This window comes from Dipteris shenzhenensis, chromosome 12 (assembly GCF_047967505.1).
Source record: "Dipteris shenzhenensis isolate YYH24624 ecotype China chromosome 12, Dip_SZ_1.0, whole genome shotgun sequence".
Taxonomy (NCBI): Eukaryota; Viridiplantae; Streptophyta; class Polypodiopsida; order Gleicheniales; family Dipteridaceae; genus Dipteris; species Dipteris shenzhenensis.
Genome location: NC_141607.1, coordinates 26,277,467 through 26,293,252, shown reverse-complemented (window position 1 = coordinate 26,293,252; position 15,786 = coordinate 26,277,467). Strand labels below are relative to the sequence as shown.

Below are 15,786 nucleotides of genomic sequence, written 5' to 3'. Positions count from 1 at the left end.
TATTAATGGTTTAATGTCATAATGTGTATTTGCTAAAAAGTGTGACCAACCCTATGACCTACAATGACACCAGTGGAAAAGCGAAGCTATATGTCTCTGATTTTCGATCAGACCATGCCATTGTGTGCACAAATACATGTGTGATGTTGTGTTAGAAGAGTTGAAAGAGTGAATCCTTAGGGAACTAGGCGAGATTACCCATTTACCATGCAAAATGGCCTATTTTTCACTCCTGAAAAGTTCGGGTAGTGGCCAAAAGGTGGACACCCTTAGCTTGCAACCACCCATAAAATATGTAGAGCTTGAGGACCCTACCATCAAATAGTATCAATCAACTAAGAGATAGTGCAAAATTTCATTGGGGATGTCTTAAAAGTACATTTGTGCTTCGTGGGTAATAAGATGACCTTTCAATCACTTGCTAGGCTATTGCTAGACACACTACATTGCTTGGAGAATCAATCAACCATCCACTTCATGGTGTCAATGTCGTATTAACTTGATGAAGGACATTTAAAATGTAAGAAATCGAAAGAAGTGACTCTATTGTGGAGGTTCCTCTTATGTAGAGACCTTAGCATCTATTTATCTTCATCATGATTCAGTTATTGTAGAATTTTTATGATCTTTTGATCAATAGGATTATAGTAAAAGACAATATAGAAGTGTATCCAAAATATGCAACCCTAGGATGTGGGTTGGAAACGAGGGTTTTGTAAAATCTAATCACTTTAGAGAAATCTATGATATTCTTTTACTAACCTTGTTTTTAAAAAAATCACAGATGTATAAGAAAAATGAGTCTAGGGCCAATTGAACCTCTTTTGTTTTTACTTAAGTACCCCTAAGTCAAAGACAAGTTACTCATAACCAATCTCTACCAAAAGCTATCCTAGCTTATTGTGAATTGAAAAAGTTTAAGCTGTTAATGTACTTGCAAAAAAGATAAGCAAAACTCAACCTCATCAAAACAAAAAAAGTTACCTTCCTTTTAAGCAAGTCCATCCAATTGTGTTGTTTGGCGTCATCATGGCGCCGACAATATCTTGATACATGGTGGCACAATTCATTGCCCGCCTTTGTAAATTGAAAACTCCTCACTCCTGGGATATTTTCACTTGGGTGAAACTCTTCAAGGTTTCTTTGAACTACTGTCATCAAAAGAATCGCTTCCACCTGCGCCAATTGTAGAATCCCAAATTATAGCTATAAATCTTTATAATGTTTTTCAAGCCAAGGACAAACTTGGAGTACTTTAAGAGTTATAGACAAATACCCGGAGCATTATACTTGATTTCCCTGAACCCCATGGGCCAGAAATGCCCAATGTGATTGGTGTTCCAGTAAAAGGGTTCAAAAGTAGTGCCGCGATACCTCTAGCTAGTTGTGTAGTTCCTATGGAAGTTCAAAATGTCAAAAATTATCAACATGCATGTCACATTTTGTGCTTATGAAAATTTACCTAGTTTCTGATGATGAAGAACTAACATGTGCATGGTCATATAAAATTAAGATCATAGTGAGAGTCTCATTAAGAAATTTTAGTAAATTGCATTTATGATTCGGCATTAAATGCTAAATGATTTGTGCAATTCAAGGGGAATCTAGTTTCTCGACTTGCCAGTAATAGAATGAGTGATCCTAATGAGATGCTAGGTTTGGGGGGTTATCATGATATTTAATGTTTTTTCTTATAGAGAGCTAGGTTACGGGTGAGCTGTAAGGGTATGAATCTGTTCTTGTACAAGTACACAGACACAAAGTTATTGGAATTAAACTCCGAGTTTATTCTTTGCATACGAATGACCATTGATACAAAGTTTATGAGTGCTTAAACATTGTATGTTGGCACAAAAAATTTATTAAGAGGATGGAGTTAGTTGTGCAAGAGGGAAGACAATTCACCTAGAGTGTCTTTGAGAGTAGGTTGATCAGATGCTCTTTTTGGGACGTCCATGGTTTCGGGACCTGGAAGGCATGCACATGCAAATGAGTAAGACGGTATGGACAAAAATAAAACTTGAATGATAATAAATCATTCTCAAGATCCAAGATAGCAAAAGAGAAGATGAATTGGATGTGCAAAAAGGGTGGGGACTGCACGTGATGATGAATTGAAAGCTGTGTGAGAGAGAGAGAGAGAGAGAGAGAGAGAGAGAGAGAGAGAGGGGGGGGGGGGGGGGGATTTTCAAGGAAGAAAATACCAAGTGGAACTTGGACCAATCATAAAGAAGGCAATGAATTTCTAAAATCCTTTTCCAAATTTGATTTCTTTAAAAGAGAAAACTCCACCTTTTGGACAAGCCAAAAACGCGAATAAGACTTATCTCACATTTTTGGCATGCCTGAAAGGTAGCCTTACTCATTTTAAGAAGTGAAATTAAGAATTTTGATTTCCAACAAGTGAATACATTCAAGAGGCCTACCCTGGCAAACTGAAAGCTGAGAGAGAGACAGAGAAGAAGAAGAAGCTTAGAGAGACAAAAGAAAAAGAAGAAAGAAGAAGAAGAGAGAGAGAGAGAGAAAGGGGGAGAAAATCATGGCCAAATTTTTGAAATTACTATAATTGGTTTTAGCTTCTTACAACAAGGTGAATGATCAAAATCATTCATGAGGCCTTCCCTGGAAATTGAGAGAGAGAGAAGAAGAAGAAGAAGAAGAGAGAGAGAGAGAGAGAGAGAGAGAGAGAGAGAGAGAGAGAGAGAGAGAGAGAGAGAGAGAGAGAGAGGGGGGGGGGGGGGGGGGAGAAAAAAATGGGGACACAAATAGCAAGCAAGAAGGAGAGAGAGAGAGAGAGAGAGAAATGGGGACAAAAATAGCAAGAATACAGGGTAGAAATAGCAACGGTGCACAGACAATCACCCGTTTACATGCGTCCAAAAGTTCACCAAACTACCACTCCAACGCGGCCACCCACAAGCCACAATTCGAAGCTTTATCATTCAAAACAAAGAAAACTATTACTATAGCCTTTCGCTGGGCAGGCCAAAAATCCGCATCGATAAGGCCTAGCCCAAGGAAGGCCAAAAAACGATTCCCCACGACTTAAGTCCATAATTGAATGCAACTATAGTCTAATTACTTAAACGTAATTACCCCCTCTCTCTCTTTCCCCTAGAAATCCTCCCATTTTTTCTCCACTCTCTGTCTCTCCGCCCTCGCCCTCCTCTCTCTCTCCTTTCCTCCCTCTTTTCCACGCTGCACATCTCAAGCACGCCTTATGAATGATGTATGAGCGTTCACCTTGTTTGCGTGTGGAGGTTAAGCCACGGTTGATGAGTTCTCGAACCATGTCAACTCTGTGGAGTTCGAGTGCGAGATCCAGGAGGTTGTTCTGCCGAAAGGAATCCATGTGAGTTTCAAGACTTTCTTTGACACTTTGGAAATGGGCAGAGGAGGAGGCAGTGCCAATCACAGGACCAGCGGAAGCCCAGAGCAAGAGGGGCTTGTAGTCAGCTTGTTGTGGAGCAGGAGAAGGTTCTTGGGCAGCTGGGGGTAATTTCTCTGCATGTTCCAAGAGAAGGTCGACAATTTGACGGGCTTTGGCTTCATCAGAGTCGAGCGCAGCCGCCCAGTGCAATGCTGTTCTTCCTTCGTCGTCCCGATGCTCGGCCAATAGATCGCATGTCTCATCTTGCTTCAGCCACTTCTCCAGAACATCCTTGTGACCTGCGCGCGCAGCCTCCAGCAACGCCGTCTGCCCTGCGAAATCCCGCTTCCTTGCCAGCCCCGGTGCCTTCTTCAGCAAACTCTCAACTATCTCGACCTTCCCTTCCCTGCAAGCCGCATGCAGCGCAGTCGCGCCTTTCCTGTCGCTCACCTCCAATGTCTTCGTGTCACATTCCGAAACCATCGTGCAGATTACTCGGGTGGCAGCCGCTTTCCATTCCTTGTCTGGTGGCTGCTCGGCATCGATAGCTAGCATAAGAGCAGTCTTTCCATCGTTGTTCCGTTCTCCGGAAAACTTTGGCGCTAATTCCAGAAGCGCTTCCAAGACGCTGACACCATCAGCATATCCTCCTATCTCCATTGCCGCTAGATGTAAGGCGTTGTTGCCTCTTCCATCCTTATGATTAATATTTAGCTCCAGTCCTTCCTGTTCCAACAACAGCGCACATGCCTTAGCGCGGTCAAGCCATATTGCAAGCATCAGTGGAGTTTGGCCATTTTGGTTGCGCTCGTTCATGATATTTGCCTTCTTCACCACATCAGCTTCCAGCAACACCTTCAAAGTCTCGATACTCCTGAAGTATATGGATAGATGTAAGACTGTGTCCCCGTCCGCGTCTTTCTCATTGACGACCACGCCGTCCACTCCCAACAACAGGGCACACGCCTTATCGTTGACTTTTAATACGGCAAGCATCAGTGGAGTGTGACCATCTGCGTTGCGCTCGTTCACCATATTTGCCGTCTTCACCACATCAGCTTCCAGCAACACCTTCAAAGCCTCCATTTGATCACCATGTACTGCAGAATGCAAAACTGTGTCCTGACACCTATCTCTAAAATTCACAAGCGCTGCGCGATCAGCTAGTAAGATCGCCAGCATATGTTTCAAGGCTTTCAATTTCCCAGCTCTTGCACTATGGTGTAATGCAGTACCCCCATCGATATCTTGCGATGCAGCTCTCAGAATTTGGAAGCCTGCTTCGTGGACTATTGCATCGATCTCCGTTACATCATCCTCATCACAAGCATACAACAGCGCTATGAGATGGTCATCCTGGCTCGCTTGAATTTCCACCTTGCCTGCCAATAAAACACATTTACGTTCAGTAAGCCAGCCCTGGCGCTGATAGTGTCCCCCTCACACGGCAATATCAAACGGGATTTGAAATGACAGACAAAGACAACACTACCGATACGAACCTTCACTAGTACATGCAATTCCCAGCTTATGCGTAGCGTTCTCCACAAATAGCTTCTTAACTTCGAAGTTTTCAGATTTAATTAAAAAGCCATTTTTCAGTCGAACTTTGTCGTCCCCCGTTACTAAACTCTGTGCTGCTTCTCGGTGCTTCAGAACCTCTTCCATAGTTGCTAGACGATATCCGTCGGGTAATGACTGGCTGCAAAGCTGCTTAACGAACTGATCCATGTCTCCAAAACTAGGAGGCTATCTCGTCTTCCAATCAGCAATCTCCTGAATAGTAATAATCTTTTGAAAAATGGAAATTCTGAATCGATCGGTGATCTCTAGCACTGTGCGGCAAGCATTCTGCAACACTGGATAACAATGTTAAATTAGCTCCAAGCGTGACCTCCTCTTATTATCATGAGTTAAGTTTTGCTTGATGAGTGAACTTCAAGCGGAAAGAATGGAGCTCCAGCTTTTGAATAAGCTGTATAATGAAAACAGCGCAGAGGTGGGAGTAACAAAGAATTAAAAGATTTTAAATCGGCGACAGCGCCGCTGTGCAAAGTCCAAGACGGAGAGCTTGTTGACGACATATTTACCAGAATTGAGACAAAGCAAGAGACCATAGACGAGCGTATGAAGCCGAAGGCTAGGGGCTTGAGACCGTGGCCGGGCTTGTTTGATGCGAGCAATGGAGACAACGGAACTTGTTCAAGAAATGTCGGAAAGAAAGATAGAACGACGGTTCCTTCACACAGTGAAGTAAAATGTTGCTAAACTTTTTGAACTTTTAATATTATTCACTTTGCCCTTTTGCTTTTTCTTTACTTACGCATAGCATTTTCTTTACTTACGCATAGCATGATCCGTCTACAACGGGTCTAGACGGCTTAGAGACCCGCTTTGCTGCAGGGTCTAAAAGTTTCAAGAAATAAAATTCAAGTTTCAAGACCCCCTCCACCGTAGGCACTACTTGGCTTGGCTCTATGCTCACTTTACTCAACATTTCATGAGTGGCCATGGATGTCACACAAAAAATAACGGGTGGCCCGTTGACAAGGGACTGAGTCTCAGTCCGCCCCTCCTTCATCATCACCTTCGAACTCGACATCGGCAGCAAGGAGGATGTCCTTGCCCTCTTTTGGGTCAAGGGGGAGCAACCTTTGACATCTCTAGGACCTAACCAAGGGGAGAAGCCCATGCTAAGGTTGGACTCCCAACTTTGGCTTTGAAGGGGCTCACTGGAGGGAGCAGCCTTCAAGTGAAGACTCATGGAGGATGAAACCTTCTCTATGGCAGTTCGTGGACATTGTGCGCGGCTACAATGATTCACACCCCTTTCCAAAGAAGCGGGGGAGCAAGAGTAACAGGTGGCCCATTGATAAGGGACTGAGTCTCAGTCCGCCCCTCCTTCATCATCACCTTCGGATTCGACATCGGTAGCAATGAGTCCTGAAGTCCTTGCCCTCTTTTTGGGTCAAGGGGGAGTAGCCCTTTGACATCCCTAGGACCTAACCAAGGGGAGCAGCCCATGGTGTGGTTGGATTCCCAACTATTGCTCTAAAGGGCTCAATTCAAACGGGAAGATTTGAATTGATTGGCCCTTTAAATAATTTGTTGGGGAAAAAGTACCAAATGAGGAATGAAGCCTTAATGAAGGCGGCTGGTCGTTGGAACCAAGGGAGACTCTCTCCAAAAATCAAACACAACTTACACACAAGGGGATTCGAAATCTAGGGACTGAGCTTGGAGAGATCGTGAGCTGTGAGCTCCACCTGTAATGCTGAGAGTGTTGTAAGATTTTCTGCATCTGAGAGATGCTTCCATGTAATCTTTACCCTATGGCGTTTGGACCACAGGGCCTCTTCTTTTTGGAATACAGAACATTCGTTGTCTCTGCTCTGAGTGTTTTTGTTCCAAGCATTGAGGTAGATAGATTGCAAGCATCGTTCCCCTCCCCTTGGTTGAGTTTTGAGTGTGCAGGGCGTATTTGAAGCTCACCTTCGAGCCAGGGCTTCCCCTTGGCCTAAGGAAGAAACCTACCAAAGGGCAGAGCGATTGGTAGCTCGTGGGAAGCATGGTGATCATCGAGGTGTTCGCTCAGAAGATCCTTCGGCCGATGCAGAGAGCTGTGCGCCTCACACACTGGACCATTCGATCCAAGACTTCGTGAGGGTCTGGAGACCCTCCTGAATATCTCCCCTACGAAGTAGCAGAGCCCGCGAAGCTCGGACCACAGAGAACCAAAGCTCTGAGATCCTGCCGTCGACGCACGGAAGCGGACGGAACTGCAGTTCCATCGCGCCAAAGCTTTTGAAGCTTCACACAGGCACTCCACGGCATCATTGATCGAGCCCACTGGTACAGAGCACTGTCCCACCATCGAGATCACAGGGCCGGGCCAGTGATCATAGCCTTGATCTAGTTTAGGCGCATGAGCCCGACTGACTTCTCGCCCATTGACGGATTCCTTCGAGGGAAGACAACGGAGAAGACGAGGAGAGCCCTCACGATTGATCGAGTGCACCATTGCCAGCACCCTCTTCCATACGCATTCCCACCTACCTGTAGAAGACGTGTGCGACGACAGAGATACGCCGTTCGACGTGCGCATGGTGACGGGGAGGTCGCCATAGCTCCAACGACCCAAGGCTTCTATAGAATTATATGGATAGGAGTGGGTCACAACCAAGGCCACGGCCCCGGTGGTTAGCCGAGCCGTGATGTATTTCGGGCATCTTCGCAGGTCACAGGTTTGAGTCCGGCAGGCAGCGCGCGAGTCGACGAGGGGGCCAACCCCCTTTTGCTTAACTCCAAAGAACACGATATAGCCAAGGGGCCACGCTTGGTTACACTAACCAAGACTTGGCACTATGGCTAGCCCAACGATAGATGCTGCGGTTAATACCCAACGGTTCTGTGTTCGATCCCTAGCGCGGTGGAGCGCGAACCTTTTGGGAGTCCCTGCGATCGGGTAAGCACAGAATATAACTAAGTGGCACAACCTAGTTATACCAACTAGGAGTTGTCTCGGCGGTTGGCGCTTTGAGTTCTTGGTAGGAGGTCGCAGGTTCGAGCACTCCTCCGGCTGTGCAGAGAATTGGGACACCCGCGTGGAAGAAAGCACAAAAGATATACAAGTGGATGGTTTTGGTTACAGTACCCAAGACAAAGCCACTTGGCTAGCCCAACAAGTGGTTTTGCACGTAGTTCCTTGGAGGTTCTGAGTTCGAGTACTGGCGCCTGGCCATCCTTTTTGCACAGTTCGCTAACTTTGGCAGTACAGCTAGGCAATTTTGGCGGTTTTGACAGTTTAGCCCCGACTAAATTTAGTTAGTCCCAACTAGTCGAACAAGGGGCTTTTGGAAACAGTCTTCACAGGCGTGTTCCCCCTCTTGTCTTGAGTTTTCGGAGTAAGCCTCAGGCATTACTTTTGCTACACCGTGCTTGGGCAAGATTTATGCGAACAAGAGGTTCTTTATAGCCGTAGCTCTCAGAAGGAGTTCTAGTCGATTCCTTTGAGCATCCGAAGGACCAGGGAACCTTGGGAAGGTGAAGGACAGTCAGTCAGGTGGATTCCCATCAGCAAGGCAGTTGCAAATGCAGAGGTCAAGCAGGTACTTTGGGATCCCGCTAGGGGACCAAACCGGGGAGGAAAGGAAAAGAGAAAAGAGAAAAAAAATTTAGGGAAAACTTTGCCCTCGTGACAGGGAGGATGGGGATGTGGATGGAGTGAGTGGGTGGAGGGGAAGCTTGTTGGGTGCAAGGCATGCATGGAGGAAGAACGTGGAAGGAAGAGGCAAGAAGAGGGTGCCACCTTCCCTTGCACTAAAAGGAGCTCTCATGAAAGACACCACAATTAAAAACCACTCCACTCTCCAACTCTAAAGCTCTCCCGTCACATGCCCTAGCTCTAACGTTGCTCTATAACTCACTCCTTGGGAGACAGTAGTGCACCACCATGTGGCTCAGCTCATCTCACTCCCCGAGAGGCTCTTCGCCTAGCTCACACTCTAAGAAGCTATCCATGTGGCACATCCCTTAGGTTCCACATGGCAACTCTTCCTTAAGAAATAGAAGAATAAAGGAAAAATAGGCTAAGAAATGAGGATTATTCTGGTTAATGTTTTTGATTCACCCTTCATCTTCGGCATTGCCATAGTCATAGCCACCATAGCTCTATCACCATAGTCAGCACCTTGCCCTCCTCATAGTTAGCATCTTGCCCTCCTCACCATAGCCCTCTTTCCCCCCCTTCTTTGCTTTCATCTTGCATCGAGAATAACCGTCAGAAAATCAAGGATTTCTTGGTTGTTCCCATTTTGTTAATCAAAATCAACATAGTTGCTAGCAACTCCCACGACGGTGGCCCATGTACCAAGAAAAATTCAATTGGCATGTCCAAATAATCATGAGTGGACTTCAAGTAATCAAATTCATTTTGTCCCTTGAAGGGGTCTCCTTTAGGGGCAAGGTCCACATTGACTAGCCATAGATGTCTCATTGGCATCATTCACCTACGAAACCATTGTGGTGACAGCTTATTCCATGTAAACCATTGTGGTGGCTGAAATTACATGGTATTAAACTTAGTTTCTCTCTTATGAATGCTTTCAAATAATCATGAGTTGCCTTAAATCAATCAAAATCCCAGCATCCAAATAATCACGCAATCCTAACATTCACATAGATTTTGAATTTCTATGAGCACTGATGTCATTGGCCGAGCCACTAAATTTGAGCCAAAATAATCATGCATGCAAGCCTAGCAACATGTCCAAATAATCATGAGTTGCCTTCAATCAATCAAAATTCAAGCCCTATGATGTGTCCAACTAATCACAATTGCCAATTAGGTGACTTCATTACCATATTTGGGATAACACTGTATTCAAAAAATTTGGACTTTCTTGCTTCGTCTGAACTTTTTTTCTGAACTGGTCACCTCCGCTCAATATCACTTAGTAGACTCATAAATTGGGTATTTTGGGAACACTAGATGTGTAAGTTCCACATAATAAACCTTAAAATTCCCCAAGGTTGTAAGTGGTGACCTCTACTTGATACATCATGCGTACATTTGCAAAAAAATGGATCACCCCCTCACAAATATGGTCTAATAAAGCTTAAAATGTTGTGCACCTCCACTCAATATGCAATATATGGAAAGATTTGGTTGAATTAAATATATAGGGGCTGTAAAGATACACCATTTGATTGAATACCATTTATATAGATATACCATTTTTCAGGAACAAGGCATACAATATATTATCCTATGCTTTTGAATCTCGTTCAGAGTCATCAGATACGAAATCGGAAGATACCCACGGTGTTGGTTGCATGGCATGGTCAACCTCTATCAGAAGCTACCTGGGAATCCGTATACCAGATGCGAAGAGTATTCCCAAACTTTATCATCGAGGACACTGATGTCTGAAGAGGGAAGGAATGTTACGCTCTAGCCGAGGTAGCATGACCTCGGAAGAATCAGTCGACATTTCCCTTAAAGGATCTCTGTTTGTAATATATCTGTTTGCACTTCATGTCAATGATCGGGAGGGAATTAATGTCAAGATCCTAGGTGAGGGCTGATAGCACCAGACTAGGTGGATCTAAGGCTAAGGGCCTAATGCAAGAAATGTGCCTAGGGGCAAAGGAAATTAAAGTATCCCAAGAGAGGGGTGAAAAGATGCATTAGGAAGGCCCTATGATGATGACATGTGACATCTAGATCCATCTAGGGAGATGGGGCTTGTTTGGAGTTAGTGAGAGAAGGAGAATGTACCTTCACGTGTGATTTTTTTGGATTTTCGACTCTTTGAGAGCTCTCACGCTTCAACAGGATTTGGCTGGGAGGATACTCTGTGGTGCTACTCCCGTAATCTGCAGTAGTAGCTTAGGAAATGTACCTAACATATGTGGTTTCTGGGCATATGCTTTCATTATCTTCCGGCAAGGAGAGCATTTGCTGTAGCAAGCACCTCCACCTCTCTTTCTAACAGCATTGTCATACAAGTACGCTTCCACAATTGTGGAGTGACCAAGCAGAATTGTGGCATACAAATCATCAACTGAGGTAAGTAGAAGTATCATGCATGTTTGCATGTCCTAATGCACGCTCACAAAGTGGGACATGCAGCTCTAAAAGCCACTTGCATACTAAAGTAGATCTTTACTTTTACATGTATAACTTTCCAATCCATGTATGGGAACGTAAAGTGACACGCAGCTTCAAGACATGCTACCAACACTGTAATGCATGCATGCAGTCCTCTGTATGTTCCAACATGCACCAAACACGCATCCAAGACTCCTAAAGCATGCGACACCAGCACCAGAATAGATCCCGACTAGTAGAAGCTTGGTCGCCTGTCAAAGCAGGGTATATTCGACACTAGGTGCAGATCTGACCCTTGGAGTTGTGCATGAACTTGCGTTCTCAACAAACAGCTCTTATGAGGCCACACGCTGCACACTGCTGTTCGCCCATAGCTTCATCGTAACCAGGCTGACAAAACAGCCCAAATCATCACTGTATGGCCAGCACTGTCACTCGTCCTCATCAAAGCAAAGAACTCCTTGATGAACAGCACTGCGGCCATCCAAAAGCACACATCCACGCACAGCAATTCGATCAGCCTGATAACAGTCACGCTCTTCGCAGTGATCTGCTTCAGCTGAGCATTTCAATCCACGAGGCAAACATGCTCCATATTCTCATTCATCCCTCAACACAAGGTAGATGGAATTCATGCTCACCTACGTCGTACTACACTCGCACCGAAAGCTTGGCATCCAAGAGGATAATCCTCGCTCTGATCAAACACCAATATCACTCCTCATACAAATGAGAAAAAGCACCAAGAATCTGGTCACAAGGTGGCTCTGATACCAACTTAGATAGGCAACCATGGTCAGGATTAGCTAGGCCCAAGCTTGTTGTGTAGTCCATGTTCTACTCTAATGTCAAGTCATGCATAACAACCATAGATTACAAAGACCAGATTGGGGAAGCCAATGAGCTTACTGGATCCAATATAAGGATCACCCTCCAAGCATGGTTAGCCAAGCATCGTGCCGCATACATGACCTAACCCCTTGTGTCCCATACCACGGGTGTCCACACCAACCCAAGTACTTGGCATAGGCTTGCTCTAGATCTTGGCATCCCAAGGAGTCAATCTCGAGTGATCCCAATAAATGAGCTCACAGCTCAATATATAGACTCACCTAAGGGTTGTCCTGATCGTAAGGACAGCAGTACACTGGGAAGTCTTTTAAGTAACTGAACCCTTTTAAAGGGTTCACCACTTGGACCTACCCTGTCCTATTTGCCAGCTCATGCTATGTCCTCAAGGTCATAACAGACACAATGCATTTGTTGAGGGTAGGGTATGCTTTTTTTTGGGATGAGAAAGATTCTTCTACAAAGTAATATAAACCCCTCTTTGTTGCAGAAAAGTCAGGATATGGACAGAAATGCCCTGAGGGAAAGCACAAACAATTTTTTCATGGTTTCAATGATGCTCTAAAGATAGCTATAGAGAATCATTCCAAGCATAAATTTGGTGCACCCACATGGTCAACACCTAGAACTGTAAGAATGCGTTCATCAGCTGCTATAGTATTGAATTCATGTATCCGTTGCTCAGTTTGACGCTTAATTTAAACATTCCATCACAAAAGAAAGTCGATAGTTTTGATTGCCTTTATCCTTACAAAGCTGGTCAAAATTTGTTCAAAAGTATCCTTAAGTAGGTTGCACATTGAAAAGACTACTTTTGATCAAGGCAGAAAAGCGTCATACCGGATACAAGATGAACACAGCACACCACACTGTGACCAAGACTGCTAGAAGATAATCCTGTCCATTGTACCTTTTTTGCATAATGAATGTCCCCCACACCTAAAGTCATGGGAAACGTCCAATCAAAACGCCAACCTGCAATATCTCCGAATGGAACCCGCCCACTAACAACTGCAGTCTTACCATCACAGGTATCATCTTTGCACACTTGGCAAGCGTCTGTACCGGAAAACTCACATACTTAAGGGCCTGCAAATGGAGCAAATTAGTGTCGAGTTTCTTTCAGATAAAGTGCGGCACTGGATGCACTAGCATGATTAGTGTTACCTCATACTGGCATGTCGTTGTGAGAATGTTTGAAACAGAAACAGCTCCATATTTATGCATAGGGGCAACGGGGGCCAAGGCTTTTCTCTGATTCTGCAATAAGATGCAAAATTTTGATAATCAAATGGTTTAACGCAAATGAATTAAATCACCTTAAAGAAAATCAAGTGATGGAGTTTGGCCTGCTAGTAGGCTATACTGGCACTCCCTATGAACAAGAAAACCTCGACTTCATGATATGAGCATTTGAAGTAGAAGGGTACCTTACCAAGAGAGGGATAGAAGAAACCGCAACAGTCAACAGACGACTACTCAGAACAATAAAAAGAGAGTATCGGAAATACTCTTTTCCATCTCCGTAGGGAACCCTCATTATCTTCTCCTGCAAGAAAAGCATCAAATCAAACGCACGATCAGAAAATGATAGCACAAACACTCATTCTAGTCTGAAGTCAAACCGCGATTGAATAAACTTTATTACTTTGAGATGATGATGAAGCACCTGCATAACGCCATAGACAATAAGCGTGCACATGACCCCAAAAACGCAAGAGCCCAATTTCATTGCTTTGCTCTCCCATAAAGATATGAGGCAATCAGAAGAGGAGCCCATTTCTGCACAACGATCGACGCATCAACAAGTTGAGGTAATAAGGGTGGTGAGAAAACTTGTGATTGAAATGGAAAGTAGATAGAGGGAAAGCTCACCGGGAATCAGAGCGAAACGCAGAAGGTTTCTAAAGAGTTAAGCACACGAAGAGGTAACAAATTGCAGTTTGAAGAGCGACGAGCAAGAGGGAGGCATGGGTGGTGGAGAAGGCAATCCAAGGAAGGGAGTTGAATCCAAAGGTTTATGGGGTGAGCCTGCAGAGGAGGGGATGTTGCTTGGAATTGGCAAATGGATATAGTGAGGAGCAATGGGAGGTTTTATGGGAAGCAAAATAAGAGGAGATGATGGAGGGCCATTTCCACATGGGTGCTTCACCATTTTCCTTGGTCCAACTTTCCACATTCAAAGAAGCGTGACTCTCAAAGCCCACTTCTTCCAAAGCCAAAAGAAAATGTTGAACACAACACGGGAGCACATCATCTCCTCATGTGAGCTCCATCGCCTTTCCTTGTTTAAATTTTAAGGCATATGCAGAGGCCATGCAGACACCTTTCCCTCATATGAAAGTCGCAAGCGGCCCAGCTGCGAGTCACCTTCATATGAGGGAGAGGCCAACCCATGGCTTCTCCCGGCCATGGGGCAACGAGTTGACACATCAGCAATTAAAAGGTTGATGTGATGGCTGGTTACGAAGATTTTGACACTTCAACATTTAGAAAAGTTCTTTGCTATGATGTGATGGGTGGGTAGGTAAGCTTTTGACATATCACGTAGCTCACAAAGCCCATGATTTAGGGAAACTTGATCCACGGGTTGAGATCGCATCTACGAGCCCCCATGACTTTGACGGAGTATATCGATAGTTGATGTGGGGGGAGGGAGCAAGCGCGTGCACGAGAGAGAGAGAGAGAGAGAGAGAGAGAGAGAGAGAGAGAAAGAGAGAGTTAATAGGGGGGATGAGTGTCCAAAATTGATTGGGAGGATGGATGGAGTGTCCAAAGTTGATTAGGAGGACACTTTTTATGAAAAGTGTTAGTAGAGAGAGGCTGCCTTGCAAGGCAGCGCTAACAAAAACCAAGATGAATTTCATTCAAAGGGCCTAGGCACCCCTATGTTGAAGATTATTCTTGCTTATGTTGAATATCTTCAAGTGAAGTATACACAAGAGGGTGGTCTGACCAATAAAGAAATTTGTTCCAGACTTGCTGATCAATTTATTCTTGGTCAAGAGTTGTTGTGGGTGTCTATATTAGTTGTTTCATATAGTATTCATTCATGAACGAGTTGAGTGTCCTGTACTACTGCAAATGAGTTCGAATCTTGGGAGCTTTGATTTTTCGGGATTGTTTTCATGTGTTTCTTGCAAGCACAGAATTGTTTCTTCGAGTAAGCTTTCAGAAGATAGTATGTCTTCTTTGTATGAGTTAAAGGATATTGTGTCGATCTTGATGCATCGATTTTGAGTCATTGAGAAGTTGACTTATTTTGTTTCCCATTTGTAATGTCTTTGAAGCCTCTCAATTTCTTGTAGTACATTTTGGTTAACCTTTATGTGTTTCCTCTCTATTTTGTTGAGCAGGTATACGTATTACCCACAAGGCAATGAACCGGTAGAGTCGACAAACAATATGTTCAAGAGGACCATGACAGTGCCTATCAATATCCATTGGACGGATTGGGATGAGAAGTTGTTGGCTGCACTCTGCGCATACCGCACATCATTCAGAATGGCTACCATAATGACACCATTTAAGGTGGCATTCAGCATGGAAATCACCCCACTAGAATACGTGGTGCACAGCTTCCGCATTGCGGTTGCGGATTGACTCCTTCCGGAGGATTCAATGGCTTGTTGTCTAGAGGTGTTGGAACAGCTAGATGAAGCCCGCTTGGAGAGCTATTATTTGCCAGACAATCTGAAAATGAGATGGTCTCTCCCATTCTAGGATTTTGATGACTATGTCTCTATGGCCTTTTAATTGGCGGATTTACAAGGACATGTGCTATTGCAGGCCATTCAATGGATTCTAGTTACGGCACTACCATCATGAGGGGATGCATTCAGTGCTTGTTTCCAGTGCAGAAGGAGGTGTTAATTTCTTTAATACAGCTTGGTACGTCGCCTTGATCGACATCAGGACTCGAGTGTTTATGGGATGATGGACTATTTAATGGTGT

At 44.5% G+C, this 15,786-nt stretch overlaps 1 protein-coding gene across 1 annotated transcript; it reads right to left on the bottom strand.

Moving 5' to 3' along the window:
* Positions 1 to 5,119: 5,119 nt before the first annotated feature.
* Positions 5,120 to 13,966, bottom strand: LOC147896036 (UDP-galactose/UDP-glucose transporter 5-like). Its single transcript, XM_087382199.1, has 9 exons — positions 13,707 to 13,966; positions 13,501 to 13,613; positions 13,267 to 13,380; positions 12,999 to 13,091; positions 12,855 to 12,920; positions 12,672 to 12,770; positions 12,443 to 12,523; positions 11,398 to 11,541; positions 5,120 to 5,221 (listed from the first exon to the last, which is right to left on the bottom strand). Exons 2-9 carry the CDS (start codon positions 13,609 to 13,611, stop codon positions 5,120 to 5,122), a joined length of 810 nt encoding a protein of 269 aa, XP_087238325.1. The 5' UTR covers positions 13,612 to 13,613; positions 13,707 to 13,966.
* Between the last annotated feature and the right edge of the window lie 1,820 nt (positions 13,967 to 15,786).

Coding starts and splice junctions, on each gene's coding strand:
- LOC147896036 (XM_087382199.1), bottom strand. CDS start 13,611: ATGGGCTCCTCTTCTGATTGCCTCATATCTTTATGGGAGAGCAAAGCA. Junction 11,542..12,442: donor CAGTTCTAGGTGTTGACCAT/GTGGGTGCACCA, acceptor TGAAATGCTCAG/CTGAAGCAGATCACTGCGAA. Junction 5,222..11,397: donor GTGACAGTGCTGGCCATACA/GTGATGATTTGG, acceptor CCAGTGTTGCAG/AATGCTTGCCGCACAGTGCT.